The 18,707-nt window shown below is 43.9% G+C and overlaps 2 protein-coding genes across 4 annotated transcripts in view; one reads left to right on the top strand and one right to left on the bottom strand.

The window, feature by feature from the left end:
* Nucleotides 1-18,707, top strand: part of LOC135198691 (E3 ubiquitin-protein ligase TRAIP-like) — a gene marked incomplete at its 5' end in the record, with an annotated part of 425,152 nt that overhangs the window by 356,564 nt on the left and 49,881 nt on the right.
* LOC135198682 (aladin-like) lies at nucleotides 1,299-17,716 on the bottom strand. The gene is made up of 9 exons (XM_064226505.1): nucleotides 17,586-17,716; nucleotides 16,724-16,902; nucleotides 13,126-13,291; nucleotides 11,444-11,603; nucleotides 3,510-3,679; nucleotides 3,107-3,337; nucleotides 2,644-2,772; nucleotides 1,797-1,881; nucleotides 1,299-1,659 (listed from the first exon to the last, which is right to left on the bottom strand). Exons 1-9 carry the CDS (start codon nucleotides 17,594-17,596, stop codon nucleotides 1,444-1,446), a joined length of 1,347 nt encoding a protein of 448 aa, XP_064082575.1. The 5' UTR covers nucleotides 17,597-17,716; the 3' UTR covers nucleotides 1,299-1,443.

The raw sequence follows: 18,707 nt of genomic DNA, 5'->3' as shown, positions 1-18,707 counted from the left end.
ACTTCATTTTACCTAAATTTTATTTTTTTTCTCTCTCTCTCCTTGGTACTACCATAGATAACATCAAAGTGTCAAATATCCTAAAGAATTCATCATGTGAAGTAAATATTAAAATTACCAGGTGTTCATTTGTCTTAGGAGGAGACGTTCTATATCTAGTTTTCCTCCTGTAGGAGGAAGCTTTTTTCAGTAAGTCCTTTTGGGTCAACCAATCTCCTTATGTCTAGACTGGCCATTAGACACCAAAGGCTTAACACTTGATGTATTTTGTCTGCTTTTCAGGTGGTCTCTTGGCTCTCTTTGTGCAATAAAGTATAGCTTTGATTGTATATTGAAACATGTAATGGAAAGATTTGTTGCATATTGCAATATGTAATGGAAAGATTTGTTGAACTATATAATTGTTTTTCCATGGTTGTTTGTTTGTATGGCATTTTTACGTTGCATGGAATCAGTGGTTATTCAGCAATGGGTTTTCCATGGTTGTTCATGTTCCTTGTTTTTTTTTAAGGTTATTTAAACTATGTACTCCTGATATTATTGAAATGTTATGTGACTGAAGTACTTACAGCGTTCACTTCATGATCAAATACATTCATTGTGGAGATGATAAATCTTAAAAATGTCAAACTATTGTAGGCCCTGATTTGTGGTTCACACCAATTACCAATTAGGTCATTGATATGACATCTTATCTCGCCCATTCATTTGATTTTAGTTATTTTTTTGAAATCTGAGACTATGCAAATATGAATGCACAAAGGAAAAGTGAATGCACTTTAGTGTGTAAATCACAGGGGAATAAGATTATCCTTACTGCCTGTTCTAATTCTCTCATAGTACATACCACCTGTGCTGCAGAACACTTGCATCTCAACAGAGTTCTTTCTTTCCTGAAGTATAAGTGGGCTGATCATTCAAAATAGCAAGACATTGTTTTTTCTTACAGAATACATATTCCTTTCAGTGATACTGGTGCTGATGTTCATCAGTTTAGACCTTAATGATATCTTGATAGTACCATGTACCTACGTCTTATTTCTCACCTGGTAATTCTTCAAAACTTACTTGAACACTTATGTTTTTTTAACTAAGATTTTGATTCATATTGAAAGATTCTCTTTGGGTTTCTCATTTTCACATAAAGAGATCCTATTCTGTGGAAGCTTACAAGTTAAAAGTTTAGTCTTTCTAGAATATTTCAAATGACATGTACACATAATGAATGAATAGCAGCAATTAGAATACCCTTATCATTAAGCCTCAATGATAGAAGGAATAAATTAGCAGCAATTAAAAATGTTTACAGCATATATTTGAAAACTATGAAATAAATGAAGAGTACAGTATATTATTCAATATACAAAATACACGGCAGTTGAGCATATAAAATAAAAAATAAATCTGTTACCATAAAATCCTGGCGACGTGAACGTGAATCTCTTATGGAGAGGTAAAAAGTCCAGCGACTAGAGGTGATGTCGGGAGGGAAGGAACACGATGAACTAGAGAGGCATTGGCCGCCAAACTTGTGTTCAAGGACAAGTTTGGATTTATGTGTGGACTAAGTATACTGCTAGGAGCAATGTTGGCTGGTCGAACCACCCCAAGAGCTGCATATCGCATGGGAATGTGTTGTACCTGGCCACTACTCCATACCTTAAATAGTAATGTCATCAAAGTACATTAAAAATCAAGAATACAACTTTATAGTATAAGCAAACTTTTAAGCTTTAATAAGGTGCAGATCTTAGCAAAAATAAGTGTGCATGTAAACAATTACTTATGATACTTACTACAGAAAGAACTGCTCCAGAAGACAAATTTTGTCTAAAGCTAGCTGTCACAGGAACTTGGCCCATCTCTCCTCTGACAAAACCCCTGAAATGTGCATGTGATGCATTACAGTGCTATGTATCTTCAGAAGGACATGCACACTTCACACAAGAGCACACTAATCATTACCAACTGGTATCTACTCATGAAATTATTATTAAAAAGAGTTTACCACATCACTTAGCCACAGTAAGAAGCCTTCTTATTTGTAAACTTATGTACGTTCACAATTACAACTTGTGCAACCTGTACCTGATAGCAGAATCAGGGATTACTAATAAACTAACCAGAAAAATATGTGACAATTTGCCAAACAAAGGCATTTGTGAAATTAACTAATCCTATTATACTACAGTAAAGAACAGAACAGAGCTCAATGTAAGTTTCCGTTACCAAATCTAAATCCAACATTTGGTACCTAACCTCTCCATCTTTTAAACTTACAATCTCAATTAATCGTACACTAAAATCTACAAAAGAAATATACTACATACTGCCAAATAAAGAAATGTTGAAGAAGTACAACACAATCTAAACTGCATATAGTAATCCTACCAGTTAGTGAGTAACATTTCTCAGACCTTGACAAGCTTTCCTGGAGAACTTGTTCCTCGGCGAGAAATGAAAATTGGTGCAAGGTAGCCAAAGATGAGGCACAGCATGGTGGAAATATACCAGAGGGAGAGGATGAAAAGTTACAGGTAAAAATTAATAGAGCCGTGACTTTATGGACCTTGAAAAGAACTTTTAGTATTAACTACAGCACACTGCCATGGCAGATGTACATGAGCAAGATCAACCTCTTACCCTGGTGCAAGATGAAGAGAAGGCTGAAAACTTGTATGGAAAAGGGCGATGAACTCGGTTTGCCTGAATATAACCGCAAGGCGTTCACTCCGAGGATCCCAGGCTAGCTGACGAACAGCTCCACCAACACTGTAACAATAGAAAATTACTAAATTACCATACAATATGAAATCTCACCTGCACTGTTCACAATGGTGTAAAAAAACACCCATTACACAACCATCAACAATCAATAGTTCAATCAGACCAGTGAGTCGGAATACTTAACTTATACGGCTAAGAATGCCTTATTTCAACCACAAGTTTGATCTGCTTTATTAAGCTGATTATTTAATAATCATGACAGGTTTTACAGATGTTATGTAACCACAATATAACTACATTGGATACAAGTGAATATTTTCTATTTTTGTTGAAATACTTTTCATTACCAAAGTCAGTACCACCAATGAACTATCCTTACATGACATTTTCAGAAGGGTCAACGGTAACTTCTTTCATAGTAAAATCTGCCACCTGAGCTGCAACTTTTGCTCCACCAACACCTTCTCCATCAATAAACCCAATGCAGAATAAAACTGGTTCTTCCTGCGTCACAAACAAGAGCACATGGCCATTAGCTGACCACACTGCCGACTGGACCGGTGAATCCAGACTCCACCATTCATAACTCCAATTCTGAGTTTCAAAAACTCTGAAATACGAATAGCATACATAATTTTTATTCTCCTATGGTAAACTGTGCATTAACATAGTTTAAGTAGTAGCTACTTTATCAACATTATCTTCAATCTCGACAAAAGGATTTCCAATCTCAAAGAACAAGAAAACTGACTGGTAACAGAAACTTGAGTATGGATACTTACCTCATTGTTTTGGACGTGTAACCAACAAAAACTCGTGAACCATCAGGAGACCATAATACAATTGAGATGCTATCCTGTCTTCCACAATGAGCTACTTCTGAAACCTCTCTACCAACATCCCACACTAATAGCACACTGCTGCTGTCTCCAACACAAGCAAGTAAGTTACCCTGGAAATACAGGTCAAGTGCACAGATGAAACTGATGTATATTTTCAAAAATGACAATTTGTCCAAAATTGCATTTTTCCTAACTATACAAACCTGAGGTCCTTTTACAATAGGAAGGTACTAGCGGCAGCTGGATAGGTCGTAAGCTTTCGAACAAGGGGTTCGGTAGTTAACTGCTTGTCCGACAGGCGCGCGCGCGCGACTGGGAGGTAAACAAATCACTTTTGCTTTTGGCCCAAGCAAAAACTGCAGAGTGAGGGGTGGCATGAGGTGGGACTATGTGTAAAAGGACCTCAGGTTTGTATAGTTAGGAAAAATGCAATTTTGGACAAATTGTCATTTGTTCCGACACGGCATACAAACCTTCGGTCCTTTTACAATAGGAAGACTCACTTCTTGGTGGGAGGAATCTGAGTCTTTTGTGAACAGACTGGTGTTCGCCCAACCTTGGAATGCCTCCCTGGTCGTAAGAGCGAGGGAGGGATCCAAGCCTCTGTCCGATTGATCGGGGTGTGCACCGCAGGATCAATGGTCAGACCTCTGGACCGAGTACTAAGAGAGAGGCAAGCGTATCTCTTCGTACCAGCAAACAAGAACAAGTTCCTATTTGCAAGAGGCAACATAAAGTTATGGTTTGTCTCTTGTTGGCATCCACTTCCCCCCCCTTGTAGGAGAAGGTGGTATCTCGCTCCCATCCCTAGTGAAAGGGATAGGATGGGGCTCTGTCGAGTAGCTCACCGGCATCTCGTCCTTATCCAGCAAGGTGATGACTGTATCCCTCTACCCACAGGTAGAGGGGGAGAAAAAGATATGAAGAGAAGCCAGTCACTCTCTCATTCACATATCTATTCTTACAGTCACACCAGGACTCGATGCTGTTCAGCCTGCTAGGGTCTGGGTTAGCTACACAACGTGTTGAGCAGCCACCACGGGTCCCAAGGAAAACGATCCAAGGACCTGTGGGCAATATCAAAAGGTAGTAGAAAGGAGGTGCCAGTGGTCTGGTTGTACCAGACCCCGGCCTTCAAGTACCTGCGCCACGGAGAAGTTCTTGTGTAACTCGAGGGAGTGTACTTCTAGGTCATCTTGGTGCTGACGAAGAGTCTTCAACACTCAGCCTGGGATGTCGAGTTTCTTCAGAAAGCGCGGTCGCGCTTTCACAGGACAAAGCAGCATCTCCTTCGCATCGAAGGCGGTGAAGTCCATTAGGGAGGGGATTGTGAAGGACTCTAACCGATCGTCAGGAACCGAAGGGTTCAGTCTTCGCTACGAATTCGGTACGAAATCGAGCGTCACGAATCCCCATCCCCTGGATGCTTGACTTCGCAGGAAAAGTCATGCAATTACCTCAGAGGAAAAGAAGGGAATGGTCGTATGACCTATCCCTCTTCTCGACTTCGGTGATGTCCTGTACCCATACTGGTCTATCCGTCTGCAGCGAAGTTGTTCTTCTCGGTAGTGGATAGGACACCGACACTCAATGGTGGGTGTCGATGGTATGGGTACTGTGACAAGCCGTTAGGACGAAGAAAAGACTGTTATGGAACAACCGAACTAAGTCCACAGCGAAGTTCGTAACAGACTTGGGCGCTCTGACAGCTGCCGACTGACTGCGTTCGGTAGGAGGCAAGTTGTCCAAGCACCCGAGCAAATCACGTGACCTTCGCCTTAAAAGGGTTATGCCAAGAGATTAAACAAATAATTTGTTCGTCACCGATGCCAGAAGGCAAGGTGATGACTCTCTTAAGGCATGTGCCCAACAGGCGAAAGTCAATTGCCTTCTAGAGACCGAGGTCCCTGGTGGCAAGATATCTCATAGTATACTTGATTCTCGGCTAAGGAGAAACAACACTATGTGTCGTTGAAGACGAAGGTGTACAGAAAATGCAACCTACGTCTTCACAGCTGAACCGAGAGAAGGATTCTCAAGATCTGAACCTGTGCTACAAAGACTGAGAACGCTAACCACTATTCATTGCTGTCCGGTGAGGATCGTAGTTGCAATAAAAGCGGAGCGCTTTTCAGTAATGAAGACAGGGAAATACTGCCTGAAGAACTGCTTCTCATGGGCTGAACATTGGAAGTAGAGCTGTCAGGTCGGAGAGTAGGCGATGTCTTCTGACATATCTGTTAATTCGGGGCGAGCAATGAATAATTGCACACCTACGAATACGAGATATTTTGAAGACAAACTCAGATGTCTGCAAAAATCATTCGCATTATCGCGGTTGCGATGCAGCGGGAGACTAGTACAGACTTCTGTTACCGTGCGGTAAACAGAAAGATGAAAGAGTCCAAGAGATATCTCTGTTGAAAATTCTCGCAATGTCGAAGGCGATGAAATCGAGCGTCACAGCAGTAGATGGTCCTTCATTATTGCGAGAATCCCGTTAATCAGAGACCTAAGTCCATGATTGTTGGGCAGAGATACGGTTCGGTAGTCAATCAAACCAGGGGAGAGAGAGACGTAACCGACCGTGCATCTCCGAGACCTATCTGATACTGAGCCGCTATCAGGCAGTTCAATACGCAGTAGCTCTCGGTGACTCGTCATCCTGAGTTGCCAGGTAATCCATTATTCCACGAAGGAATGCGTTCGGCTAGAAACCATCGAGCATAAAGAATACGCTCGAGCAATTATATTTTAAACGAAACGGATTTCGGTAAATACAAAAGCTGATTTGGTGTTGTCATGACAATACCAAGTATCTAAAATCGAAACTGATAACTGCTGGGAGGTTGCAGGCAACCCCGAGTTGCAGTTCAATTAAGATACAATTCGTCTCGGTCACAAACCGTAGAGTTAACTACCGGTATGCGCCTACCCCCCGGACAATTCAACTGTTAAAAGAATCATGTCGCGAGGGTAATATACGTAGTATATTTGTAGGTTCTGTACCACGACCTCCATCCTAAATTCTTTTCCTCTCGAGGAATGAGAATAAGGATTGGAGATCGACCGCCTTCGTTCTCTAGTCAAGAGAGTGAAGGAGAAGTCTTTCCCAAAGGAAAGCTTCAATGGTGAACAGAATACCGAAGACGATAGTTCAAGCCAAACTGGAAGTTCCCGTCCGTTCTTCTCTATTCCAGGTTAATCGCCTACTGTGAGATACTCTTCTTTCAGCAGCAGGCTTCTTCCAAATGCTAGAAATTACAGGAATTCGAGCATAAGCGAGGTTCCCGATTATCGTGTAACAATTATCGGGGATTCTCGCTCACTTTGGACCGTGGTCTCGCCTAAGTGTTTGGAGATCGTAAAAAACTCGAACACTCTGAGTGCGCTAGAAATTCCGTAGAATTCTAAGCACTCTGCGAAACCCCCCACCGAATTCGTCAAACGATATCGGCTGGTGGTCCTCCCGATTCCCGTAGAAATCGAGAAAGGGGCAGGATCCCTCCTCAACGACCGGGGCTTACGTCAGGTAGGACCGAAGGTCCCCCGGTAGCGCAGCCCCTAACGTGGGATCTTACAGAGAAATATCTGTAGGATCCCTCCCCTTTCCCTCGTAGCCGTAAGGAGAGAGGGAATGGGGGAGGAATTGGATACTGGCTCGCCTTCCCAGCGGAACTAGCAGTTGGAGAAGAAAAGGAGCAGCCATCGCCTTACGGCGATGGCCTCTCAGAGCCTGGGAAAACGTATCGTCAGGAGAAAACGTTTTCCCCGAGGAGGGTTACGAACTCATACTGTAGGTAAGGGTCTGCCGCCACTGTGAACGTCGTCTGGGTGGGGCTGATCGACACCTGACAGGAGAGAGCCGATACCGTCCTCCGACTCATTCCAGTCCTCGTCGAGGTCGAAACCTCAGGAGGACCTAAGGGGTATTCAAAATTACGGTGTCCGAAGACACGTAGAAACGCCTCTGTCGCAGTAGAGGAGGTGAAGTAGCTTGTTCGACCGGCCAGAACTGAGAGCGCCTTCTTGTCCGGAGACGAGAGACTACCTGGTTCAACACAGTCGGCAAGCTCCGATCGCGGCAGACCCACCGTCGATTTGGGTTCCCTCTCGGGCCCCAAAACGACTCGAGCCGAGACGTGGCTCTGCTGGTGGGAGCGGCGATCCTTCCCCGAGGTCGTTGTGCTGACGAATCAGCGCCATAACCTCGGCAAAGTTCCTCTGGATCTCGGAAGTCACAGCATCTTGCAGAGTAGGACCGTTAAGCCTTCGAACAAGAGCATATTCCGAGAACCTTCCTCCTAAGAAGGGGGGGGAACAGCGACAGCCCTCTCGGAGTCTTCTCCATCCACTTGCGCATACGTCCTGGCCGGTCCAAGAACCGTGCCTGGCACGTAGGGCGTCGTGGTGGGATCATGAGGGGCGCACCCCTCACGATCTACTTCCTCAATACCTCGCTCCTCCCGGTGTAACCCGAGGAGGTTGAAGGTAGGGGAGAGGCAGACCTGACGCTCCCTCTTCGCTCGCTGGCAGAACCAGCAGGCTTGGAGGGCTGCAGGCGATCGTCAACCCGCGGTGGCGATCGAGCTGCAGGCCTGGTCGAACCGTCTCGCTGTGGAGAACGGCTGGACTGAGCACCAGCGGCCCCGATCTCGAGTGTCAGAAGAGCTGGTGCTGGTTGCCGTACCCGATCGCTCTCTGTGAGAGCGACGGTCAGGCGACCTGCAGGCTCCACTGTCACAGTGAGACCGGTGCTTGTTGCTTGTCCTCACGGCACGTCACGTCGCTGGTTCCAGCCGTGGCTGGCACCGGCGAAACGGGAGGACCTCTTCCCAGCCTCAGCCCATGGCCGGTCGTGGACCGTCACGTCCCCGGGTAGCCAGCTGGTCGCCGCGAGAGCGAGAGCTAGGTTCTGGTGATAGTCCGTCGTGAGCGGCTGTCCGACCTCAGGTCTTTTCCGCCCCGTGCCGTGAACCTGACGCTGAGCGGACTCAGAGGTCTGGTTCCTGGCTGCACGGTCGCTGGTAGGCGACCGTTACACTCGGTACCTCCCGCGAACGAGAGGCCGAGACGGACCCTGATACAATGGCAGAACCACTGACACCAGGCGAGGAACAGTACGGTGTTAGCCGGTACCCCTCTGGTCCCCGTAGTCTTCTTCCTTGCGGAAGAAGAGACGGGCCCCGCGCTCCCGAAGGAGCAGGAGGACCAGCGGAAGGAACCCTCCGTCCCACCGAGGTGAGACGGGTCCCGAGAAGCTCCCGAGGGAGACTTCTTAGGAGGGAGGAGGCAACCTTCTTCTTCCATCGGTCCTGTGAAGCCTTAGAAGTCGAAGGGGAAGAGGCGGGCAGCCGACGACGATGAAGAAGATGAAGACGACGACGACGACACCTTCCTCCTCTTCTTCGTCAGCTCCTCAGGACGGGAGAAGTAAGATCTGCTATCCAGGGTCGGAGGCCGGGGCTGCTGTAGCCGAAGCCACAGGGCCCGACGCACCTGTACAGACAGACCAAAGTCTGGGGTAGTACCACCACGAACAGGGACGACGTCAGCAGGTATGGGATCTCATTCTCAGGCAACAGCAGCACAGCCAGCACAGCATCGGTAGGGAGGGAGCAGCCAGCGCAGCAACGGCAGGGGACAGCCAGGCGCACAACTGCATGGACAGTCAGCCCAGAATCGCAGGTACGGCAGGCAGCACCGGAACACAGGAAGTGGAGCAGCAGCCAGCAACATCCTGGTACCGGCGGCAGGTCCAGGGGCGAGCTCTAGGGCAGCGGAAGTGTGGTCGCGGCAGCGCGGCAACCACGAGCGGCGGCGGCACGCCCCCCTCTCGGTACGGCGAACGGCACTTCTTCACAGCGGCTGTAGGCAAGACTGTTACCACGTGAGGCGAGTACACCCAGGTGAGGAGGGACGTCGTCACCTGGAGCGTGTCACCACTCCATGGGTGACCGCAGTAGGCCCAGACATAGAACCGCAGCCCCTGGACACTAGCACGCCCTGCAAATGGAAGGACGCCCATACCTCACCAAGGTCCACCCTCGTGGCAGTAGCACCTGCGGAAATAACAGTAGTAGCGATTGGTGGGGGGGGAAAGTCCCTCGCGCGGGGGGGTGAGCCCTCTCCGCAACGAGTGGAAGACCCCGAATACAATTGTACATCGGGCACCGAGCGCCCTCCCCCCGCGCTCGACGGATCGGCGAGGAGAAGAACGCAGATAACCTCCCCACCCCCCCCCCCCCCCCAAGGGGAAGGGCCATCTGGGGGAGCGGAGCGGGGGGGGGGGGGGGGGGAGGGGGGGGGGGTTCTCGTTCCCCCACCGCACAGCCCACCCATGTACCCAACAATAATAATAAGAGCCCGAGAGCAATCGTGCCCTCGGCCCGAATGCAAGGGCATAAGGATCAATTCCCTGACTGAGCGGAACTTGAACCAAATAAATATTGATGCAATCAATAATAAAAGGAATAAAATGAAAAAGAATCTTGCATTACGATTCACTTCACAATGAATAAGGGCTCGGATCGAGCGCATTTGCGCCCTCGGTACCGAGCGCAAGGGTAAAAGGATCCATTCCCGATTATGAATGGAAACCTTGATCCATAATGAATTGATGCAATCAAAATATATATGAAAATGAAAAAAGAATACTGCGCTTGCGATTTCACTCATACAAATAAAATGGGGAAGGATCAATTCCCGGGAAATAGCGGAAACATTGATCCAAGTAAACAATGCAATCTCAATAAAATATGAAATGAAAAAGAACTGCACTTGCGATTTCACTTCATTCAAATAAAAAAGGGTTAGGAATCATTCCCGTTTTAAGCTCGGAAACTGATACAAAAATGAAGTTATTGCTTTACAATCAAAAATTAATATATATGAAAATGAAAAAGAATACTGTACTTGCGATTCCACTTCCATACAGAACAAGTTTTCGTGCCGAGCGCATTCGCTCGGCAACGAGCATACATGTCAAAAAAATATATAAATGAAAAGAGCACTTACTTACGATTTTCATCTACACATTTCCAACCAAAATATACGCTCGGAGCGAGCGCTCTCCCGCCCTCGGCACCGAGCATACACAATACGAGGATCATTCCGGGAAAATGAATTCCCGCACTTACGCCCTTCAGTCCCGGCACTCGGGTAATCGGAGGGCGTGGTGAAACCAAGATCCTTTAATTCACAATTGAATTCAATGGAAATAAATATGAAATGATTGTACTTACAATTCAGTTTCACTAGATAAATAGAAAAAGAAAAACACAACCATGCGAAAGCAACGACGATGAAGCGGGCAGAGAGCGATGATACACGTCCACACGCCAGCAGGCCGAAAGCAAAAGTGGTTTGTTTACCTCCCAGTCGCGCGCGCGCGCCTGTCGGACAAGCAGTTAACTACCGAACCCCTTGTTCGAAAGCTTACGACCTATCCAGCTGCCGCTAGTACCTTCCTATTGTAAAAGGACCGAAGGTTTGTATGCCGTGTCGGAACAAATAAAACTCTTCATGCAACTTTGCTTATTCTAAAAGTATACTAAACCAAAGATGTGATAAAGCAAGATCTTTCCATGCCTCCAAACAGACATGAACAAACCTAAATGACAGCCTACCTGTCATACTAGTCCTTTAATTTACTGAACATATAATGAACAAATGCTGAATTTATAGGACACTAAAAATCATTTGAAATGTTCCAGTGATATAAACAGTAACTTTGTCACAAATTTTCAACAAAAATGTATGCCATCATACTCTCCAAACCATAAGTTGCATGTAATTTTTACATTTACCTGCAAAACTCTAAGCGATAAATAAATCATTCAAGGGAGAGAAAGTCTATTGAAACTATGTAATACCTTTGGATGCCAGGATAAAGCATTAACTGGAGTCGTGCTTGGATGAGAAAGGAGCATCACACATGAACCTGATGGACGTGTTACTACGTTGACTGGATCAAGGGTCCAAAGTAAAATACCACCTTCACATCCTACAGCTAATTGAGAAGCAGAATATGGCCTGTGGGAGCATAATAACAGTGTATTTATGTTACGGATCTGAGATCTCAGAGACAATGTTACGGTGTCGAAATATCCTGGTTAAAGGTTGACACAATGTTACAGCCTCTGAGAGAGGTCCGCTTCAGGTTCAATATGAAATAATAAAAAAAAAAAAAAAAATCATCAACACAAGCAGTTGAAACTGGGGATACGAATATAGAAAGAAACACTAACACAACAAAGGTTTATTTACAAGCTTACTAACAAAGGTAAATGCAGAATGGTATCTACTATTTACATAAAGAGACAGAATCTTACACTGCATGAACTGGGGGAAACAGTGAGGTAATAAGAATACTTGCTAAACAGTTTGGCACTTCGAAAAGGTGGCTTCATAAAAGTAGAGCGGCAATTGCAGACGTCCTCTTGACTCCGTATTGCAGGAACTAGTCTACTTGTAAGACAGGAACTCTCCCCTTTTCTTCTCCGAAGTCTGCTCAACGTAGAGACAACTCGGCCGTCCACACCGGAAGACGACTAGACCAATATCCAACCAACACTCGAACAACACTTCTTTTGATTGATACTTCGTCGGTTCCTTTTTTCTCGTATCTCATGGAAGATCTCTGCTGCTGCTGATCTCTCACTGATAATCTGATCTGTGGCTCTTACTAACTGGTGATCCCTTTCTCTTACGATCTCTTCCTCTTGCGATCACTCTCTATATCTCCTCCTCCCGCTGCTACTTCCTCCATTGTATTTATACGGCATCCTGAGGGCGGAGCCTACAGGGAGCGTCACAGACTCCCGAGGTTTCTAGACATTCTTAGATGAATCTAGACGAGGTATTGCATCAGAAAATCGCGGCATTTCTCACGTAAAATTGGCGTGTTTTTGCGCTCCACAACACGCCCGACGATTCTAGAACAGCCGCGAGGGAAAGGCGCCTCCAACACGGGCGCGAAAACCTCCTTACTGCCAAACTTCTCGAAAATGCGTTCTCCTTTCTTTTATCTTCCTTTGCTATGAAGCAATTACCATCACAATTTATCACTCAATTTTCAGTGCATTTTATTATAACTACTGTTTTATATAAGGCTGAGCACCATATAACATTAAGAATTTCAGTAAGTATAAGTATCAGACAGCCTCTGCAATTAATAAGATCTAGACTGTGGAGAGAAAGACACACTTTGTCTGATGAAAATAATTTTAAATTCTGCAAAGGCCTAACAGGACACAAAAACAAACTTAAAAATGCTTTCTCACGTGAAAACATTTTTTTTTGTAGCAAACACTACACACTGACTCAAAAGACAATTTAAATAGTCCTCCTAAAGGTTAAGATAACTTGAAATTTAGTCCTGCTAAAGGTTAAGAACTTTAGCTTCCCATGAAACCACTGAGTCTGAACATGAATATAATTTAGTAATTGATATTTTTACAAATTAAAAATGTCTTTCTTTAGCATTTAGGATAAAGTCCCATTCCATAAAATAAAAATCCCAAGAATCACATACAAAAGTTTAAAGTTCACTTACATCCATGCTATTTGTGTCACCGACTTCTGTAAGCGATGTTTAAGGAGGGGTGTAATACTGTAAGATGCAGAAAAGACTCTTACTGTGTCATCACAAAACACAGCAGCCAAAGTGCATGTGTGAGGATGCCAGGCAACACTTACAACACTGCCTCCAGCACCATGAGCTGTTGAAGCAAAAATGAATGAGCCCTTGCAGATGAAAATGAATAACAAAATAAGTGGAATGCTCTATTTAACATTCTAATCAATATCAAACTTTATTTCCAAATATGACAAGCCTAAAAAAAAGTTATTCACTGCTATCTTGAATATTCAAACATATTTTACATCAAGATTATACGACTAATTCGAGAGTGACTTGTACAGAACAATAAACACCTACAATAAATATTATGATTTTATTTTTAATGTTGGTAGACTTGTGTACTGAATATTTCTAAAGATAACAAATAACCTAAGTGCTTTCCTGGGTTTTGTAGAATATAGTAATTTTATTTCTTCTTTAGGCTCTATTGTGACCAAAGGCAACAATATTTCATCAATCAGAACTATACCTTGTTACTTTATACACAAGTTAAGCAAATCTTAAGTTGAAAGGTTAGGCAAGACAGTTCAACATGGCCTTTGTGATGTGCAATGTAATGAACCAGCAAGATATGTTTAAAGGGAATCAACTTAGTATTAAATTATTTCACTACCATTCCATAAAGAATGCCAAGTCTAAAGAATGTACAGTGGTACCTTGACATACGAAATTAATCCGTTCCGAGGTGGCCTTCATATCATGAGCTTTTCGTATCTTGAACTGCATTTTACATGTAAAATGCCTAGTCCGTTCCAAGCCCTACAAAAACACCCCAGTAAATTTTATAATAAAGCTAAATTGACCAATAAACAATGAAATACTACAACAATTTGGACCATTCAATACCTAACTTAATACGTACTAGTACTAATATGTACGTACCTGTAAATAAAGTGTATTAGTGTACATGGTATACAAGAAATACTGTACGTACATACGTAGTAAAATGTGGAACCTTACCTTTCGAGTGAGGCTATCTCCGAAAGTGGCGACAGAGGAGGAGGACAAACTACAGAAAACTTCTTATAGTACGTACACTTAACTTTACGAAACACATTAAAAAATGTCCGAAACATAAACTAACTTTACGAAACACATTAACAAAACTGTAACACTTGACTTTACAAAAAACCTAAAATTAAATTTTGTTTTCTTTTTTGATTTTTACATTTTTTTTTTTTACTTTTTTATACTTTACGTTTTTTTTTTTTTTTTTTTTTCCGTAGTATCAATTGGATCTTCCTTTTTGCTTACTCCTACTAAAGGCCTCTTTAAAAAATAACTATCCAAGGAAGATTGCTTCTGCCTGCTTTTCAAAATGCTCCTGAAACGACTCGGGCAAACATCATCGAACTGCGCAAGCATACGACCTGTGTAAGCCTTTTCGGGGTGTCTCTTTTCTACAAATGATTGCACCTTATGTAAAGCAGCTAGAGCAGCCTTAATTTCTGCCGTTGTCATAGGGTCGTCCTCCTCCTCCTTGCTGCTGCTCGAGAACTCGTCTTGAAAGACGTTATGTTGCATGGCCTCCAACTCCTTCAGGTCATCCATCGTAAGCTCCTCTTGGTGCTCCTTGAGAAGGTCATTGATGGCGTCCTCGTCGACGACCAGCCCCATGGACTTGCTGAGTGCAACGATCTTGTCAAGATCTGGTTGCGAAACAGTTTCAGGATCATCAACTGTTCCTGAATCTGCAACACCAGCTTTGCCCACGTCGAATCCCTCGAAGTCTTGGGCAGATACGGCATCAGGCCAAAGTTCCTTCCATGAAGAATTCAAGGTTCAACTCGAAACCTCCTGCCAGGCTTGATCGATGAGTCGGATGCATATCACAACATCGAAATGTTCCTTCCAAAATTCATGAAAGGTGAGGTTTGTGGTATCGGTGATGTCGAAACATCTCTTGAAAAGATGTTTCGTATACAGCTTCTTCAAGTTCGATATCACTTGCTGGTCCATGGGCTGGAGGAGAAGGGTGGTGTTAGGCAGAAGATAAAGAACCTTGATAAACGAATACTCCGCTAGGATATCTTCCTCGAGGCCAGGAGGGTGAGCAGGGGCATTGTCCAACAACAGCAGACATTTCAGAGGGAGGCACTTCTCTTCCAAGAATTTCTTCACTATCGGGACGAAACACAGATTTACCCACTCGGTGAACAAAAGTCTCGTTACCCAGGCTTTCGCATTAGCCCTCCACATCACTGGAAGCTTCTCCTTTAGCACATTGTGGGCCTTGAAGGCTCAAGGAGTCTCCGAATGATAGACGAGTAGGGGCTTCACCTTACAATCCCCACTGGCGTTCGAACAAAGTGCGAGCGTAAGCCTGTCTTTCATAGGCTTATGCCTGGGTAGCTTCTTCTCTTCCTGCATGATGTACGTCCAACGAGGCATTTATTTCCAAAAAAGGCCAGTCTCATCACAGTTGAAGACTGCTGAGAACTGTAGCCTTCCTTGATTGTCATCTCGTCGAACGTCTTAATAAAGGCTTCGGCTGCTTTCGTGTCCAAACTGGCCGCCTCCCCATGCCGCACCACCGAATGGATGCCAGTCCGTTAACAGAATTTTTCGAACCACCCATGAGAAGCATTAAACTCTGGGGTTGGCGCCAATGTCCCTTCTCCTCAGTCCACTTCAGCCTGGGCAATCAAATCGCCGAAAATAGCGCTGGCCTTGTGGGAGATTGCCGTCTCGGTTATCGTATCGCCAGTGATTTCTTTGTCTTTTATCCAGACCAGAACCAGCCTTTCCATCTCGTCGTGCGCGTGGCTCCTCTTGCTAGACAAAATAGTCACGGCCTTGAAAGGTGTAGCTGCTTTGATGGCATCCTTCTGCTGAAGGACGGTGCCTATTGTCGACGGATTTTGGCCATATTCCTTGGCGATCACACTCAATCACATGCTAGCTTCATACTTTTTAATTATCTCCATTTTTGTCTCCAAAGAAAGCATCCTCTTCTTTCCTACTTCAACCTTCTTGGGACATATGACTACGTATATACTGTACGTAATTAAGTTATGTAGTACATATACGTATGTAGTAAAGTTCTCACACAACACGATAAAGTAGTACTACAATAAAATCACTAATGAATTTACGTTAATAAATGAAATCGTATAGAACGAAAAATTTCGCGTGCTTACAATAACGATGATGCTGCCCAGTGGCCGAAAAAACACGTCGGTACGTAGATGCATGATAGGATCATGGGAGAGATGCTGAACAATAGGAGAGCAGGATCTTATAGCAGTGACTAGCATCACGAACCAATGGGAGAGTGGGAGGATGGTGGCGAGTCTACTCAGTTGGCGGCGCGCGAGTTTTGAAATTGTTATCGGTGGTCCGGGCGAATCTCGGGACTTTACAGCAACAACCTTTCGTATCCTGAACTATTTTCGTATGCAGAGCAAAAAAATCTTCGTATTTGCTTTCGTATCTCGAGTTTTTAGTAAGTTGAGGCCTTTCGTATGTCGAGGTACCACTGTACATTAATTTGTGAACAAGATCTTCTTACCAAGAGACATTGCTGAGCTTATGCTTCTCTTTGGAGATGGGAAGAGTTCTTGAACTTTGCTTACAACTTTTAAAAGCTTCAAGGTAAACGAAGCAATTCTCGAAGCTGCCTGTAGTATACGGCCATCAGTTCTACTGTCCATAATCTCCTTCAGAGTAGCCTCCCAGCCCTCCTCATAACTGCAAGTAAGAAAATTCCCTCAAAAATTCAATAAAAGCTTCAGATACTGTCTGTGATTACTACTAGCATAAACCTTATACGTACCCACTTAATCTTTCAGTTTTAAAACTATCAAATGGAACAACTGCAAGGGTGACATTCGGGCACCAACACATCTGTTAAGTTACCAGTCCATTATCAGGGCGGGTCGTATGAGAATTGATAGATATGATTTACTGGCTAATAACGCTAGTAACTATTACCTAACTAGTACTCTCATTCCCACACAATACATCACTGGGTTAGGTGGCCCATGGCTATGCTCTTCGTTTAAAACTTACGATGCTACGTTTTTCTGTTCAGTACAAATTAGTATACATATTCAAAGGCCTTAAATGAATGTCACTGTACTTTAACATTCATGGTTACACTCATTTCCTTGTTTTATGTCTAGAGTATCAAATATACACAGCAAAACTTAAATACTTTCATTTTAGTACAGGAATTGGTTAATGTTCATATTACAGTTATTTTCATCATTACAATAAAATAAATCTTGCAATGGAACATCTCAATCATAAAGGAAATATATGGTATATTTGTATTCAAAAATAAAAATGAAAAACCACTTATCACAACATACAACCATCGGTTCTTTTAGAGGTAACCTAAAGTACACAGAAACAATGTATTTTTCACTTACTATGCAAACATGACCCTCTGCCATGCAGTTTCCTTATGGGCATAAAATGCATCTCTAGCTTCTTGCTTGCTATGGGCTGTTCTCACTGGCTCTTGACCTACTGTGACCTCAACAAACTGTTGCCCTAACTGTGTAAAAGGTAAAAGTTAAAAAACAACAGCAACATAAAGGCATTCTACTACTGTTTATTCAAAACATGAAATCTTCACAATAATTTAAATACACTGGAAAATCACCTCCTTCAACAGAAAGATAAATCAGGACAATTAAAGAGTGAGGCTACTGTAGCTTTTTCCAGAGGAAATTTTACATACTTTTCTGCTCTCACGGAACATAAGTAATCATGCTTCTCCTGGCCTCTGACTATACAGTCTTCCACAAGGCCCATGGCTTGGGTAGTTACAAGTTAAAAACCTTAAGCAGGGGTGACATGAAAGTCAAAGATTTGCAAAATGATATTGTTATTTTACAATAAAGTTTTGTACATACTTACCTGGCAGACATATACGATTGATGGCCCGCCCAGCCTCCCCTCAGGAGACAGGCGTAAGAGAAAAAATCTGGCAAGAAAGGTACTTTGGCTCTTACACCCGCCACCCAGCGGCGGGTAAGGTAGATCACCTGACCTACCTGTCGCGTTTGCCGCGAGTTTTGAATTCTGTCGTGACGTCAGAGACGTAAGCTAAGTATATGTCTGCCAGGTAAGTATGTACAAAACTTTATTGTAAAATAACAATATCATTTTTGTACATGAACTTTCCTGTCAGACATATACTTAGCTGATTGACACCCTTGGTGGAGGGTAAGAGACAGAAAATAACAAAGAAAAGGTAAACAACACCTGTTGTAGGATAAAAAATAACCTTGGTTCTTACCTGTTTAGGCTGAAGACTTCATAGGTACTGTCTATTAGTCTGCATAGCCATAAGAGCTACAGCGAGGGCGTGACCTACAGCTGAAAAGACTCTTTGGGTCTACTAACGGGACTTGATATCCGCTTGCTTAGTAGAATCCAAGTCGGATCATGTCAATGGGGGTTCGCCCTCTTCTATGACAGAACCTGTCCACTACCAACGCAGGGAGCTTCAAACCAAATCCGATCACCTAACCAAACTAAAGTTA

The sequence above is a fragment of the Macrobrachium nipponense genome, chromosome 22 (assembly GCF_015104395.2).
Source record: "Macrobrachium nipponense isolate FS-2020 chromosome 22, ASM1510439v2, whole genome shotgun sequence".
Classification (NCBI taxonomy): Eukaryota; Metazoa; Arthropoda; class Malacostraca; order Decapoda; family Palaemonidae; genus Macrobrachium; species Macrobrachium nipponense.
The sequence above is the reverse complement of the archived record's forward strand: the minus strand, read 5'-3'. Positions and strand labels throughout refer to the sequence as shown.

Bases quoted from the DNA above. Each gene is read 5' to 3' on its own strand.
- LOC135198682 (XM_064226505.1), bottom strand. The intron at 13,292-16,723 runs GTAAGAAGATCT...TTGCTTCAACAG, and splicing joins AAGCTCAGCAATGTCTCTTG to CTCATGGTGCTGGAGGCAGT. The intron at 3,680-11,443 runs GTATTACATAGT...CTGTATTTCCAG, and splicing joins CTTTATCCTGGCATCCAAAG to GGTAACTTACTTGCTTGTGT.